This window comes from Penaeus monodon, chromosome 23 (assembly GCF_015228065.2).
Source record: "Penaeus monodon isolate SGIC_2016 chromosome 23, NSTDA_Pmon_1, whole genome shotgun sequence".
Taxonomy (NCBI): domain Eukaryota; kingdom Metazoa; phylum Arthropoda; class Malacostraca; order Decapoda; family Penaeidae; genus Penaeus; species Penaeus monodon.
The window spans coordinates 44,518,820-44,519,582 of NC_051408.1; the positions used below are offsets into that span (position 1 = coordinate 44,518,820).

General features: G+C 56.7%; 1 protein-coding gene across 1 annotated transcript in view; it reads right to left on the reverse strand.

Moving 5' to 3' along the window:
• Positions 1-763, reverse strand: part of LOC119588330 (venom serine protease 34-like) — a 5,105-nt gene that overhangs the window by 4,055 nt on the left and 287 nt on the right. Inside the window, exon 2 of the mRNA XM_037937021.1 lies at positions 11-682. Coding sequence (XP_037792949.1) covers positions 11-682 — 672 coding nt within the window. The remainder of the gene's footprint in view (positions 1-10; positions 683-763) is intronic.

Here is a 763-nt window from a genome sequence, read left to right on the forward strand (position 1 = left end):
GCCCCCCTGCGTGGGTTTTGCTGTCGTTCAGGAAGCAGGGTCGCACCTCCGTGGAGAAAGTTAGGACTTTGGACAACTTTAAAAGAGCTATATCATTATCAAATGTCTGTTTATTGTACTGTGGGTGCAGAATGACCTTCTCCACACTGATTAGCTCAGTTGCAGCCACATCGTCGGAAGTGGAGCTCATGAGGTGATCGCCAACGCCAACCACGAGGCCTTCAGCAGACTCCTGGTTGCCTTCGGAGTCAAATAGGCAGTGGGCGGCGGTCAGGATGTAGCGGTCGTTGATGACGGCGCCTCCACACCAGTACCCATTGCCTCCCTCATACTTGAGACCTATTTGCCACGGGTACTTGTGGGCGGGTTGGACTTCTTCTCCTCCTACGATGCGCGTTGGGTTGGCAACCCCACACTGGCATGCCCCAGTCGTTGGTGGCTTGGTTGACGGGTTTACCGTAGGAGGGCTGGTCGTGGTAGCCTGAGGGGAAGGAGGGCGTCCGGAGAAGGCGGAAGAGCTGGTCCAGTAGTTTTCTTCAAAGGAGGACGCCATGGAGTGCGCGCCTGAGCCGTAGGAGAGGTCTTGGCGGAACGCGGCCTTCGGGGGTCTGTCAACGCCGTCCCGGGTCGCCTTCTTGGGCTCGAGGGCCAGCCGCCTGCAGGAGGCGAGGCTGGCTGCCACCTGCAACGAGAGTGCATACAGTACAGACAGACATATATACCTGGACTTGATATACTTGGACACACAAACAAAAATGTATGC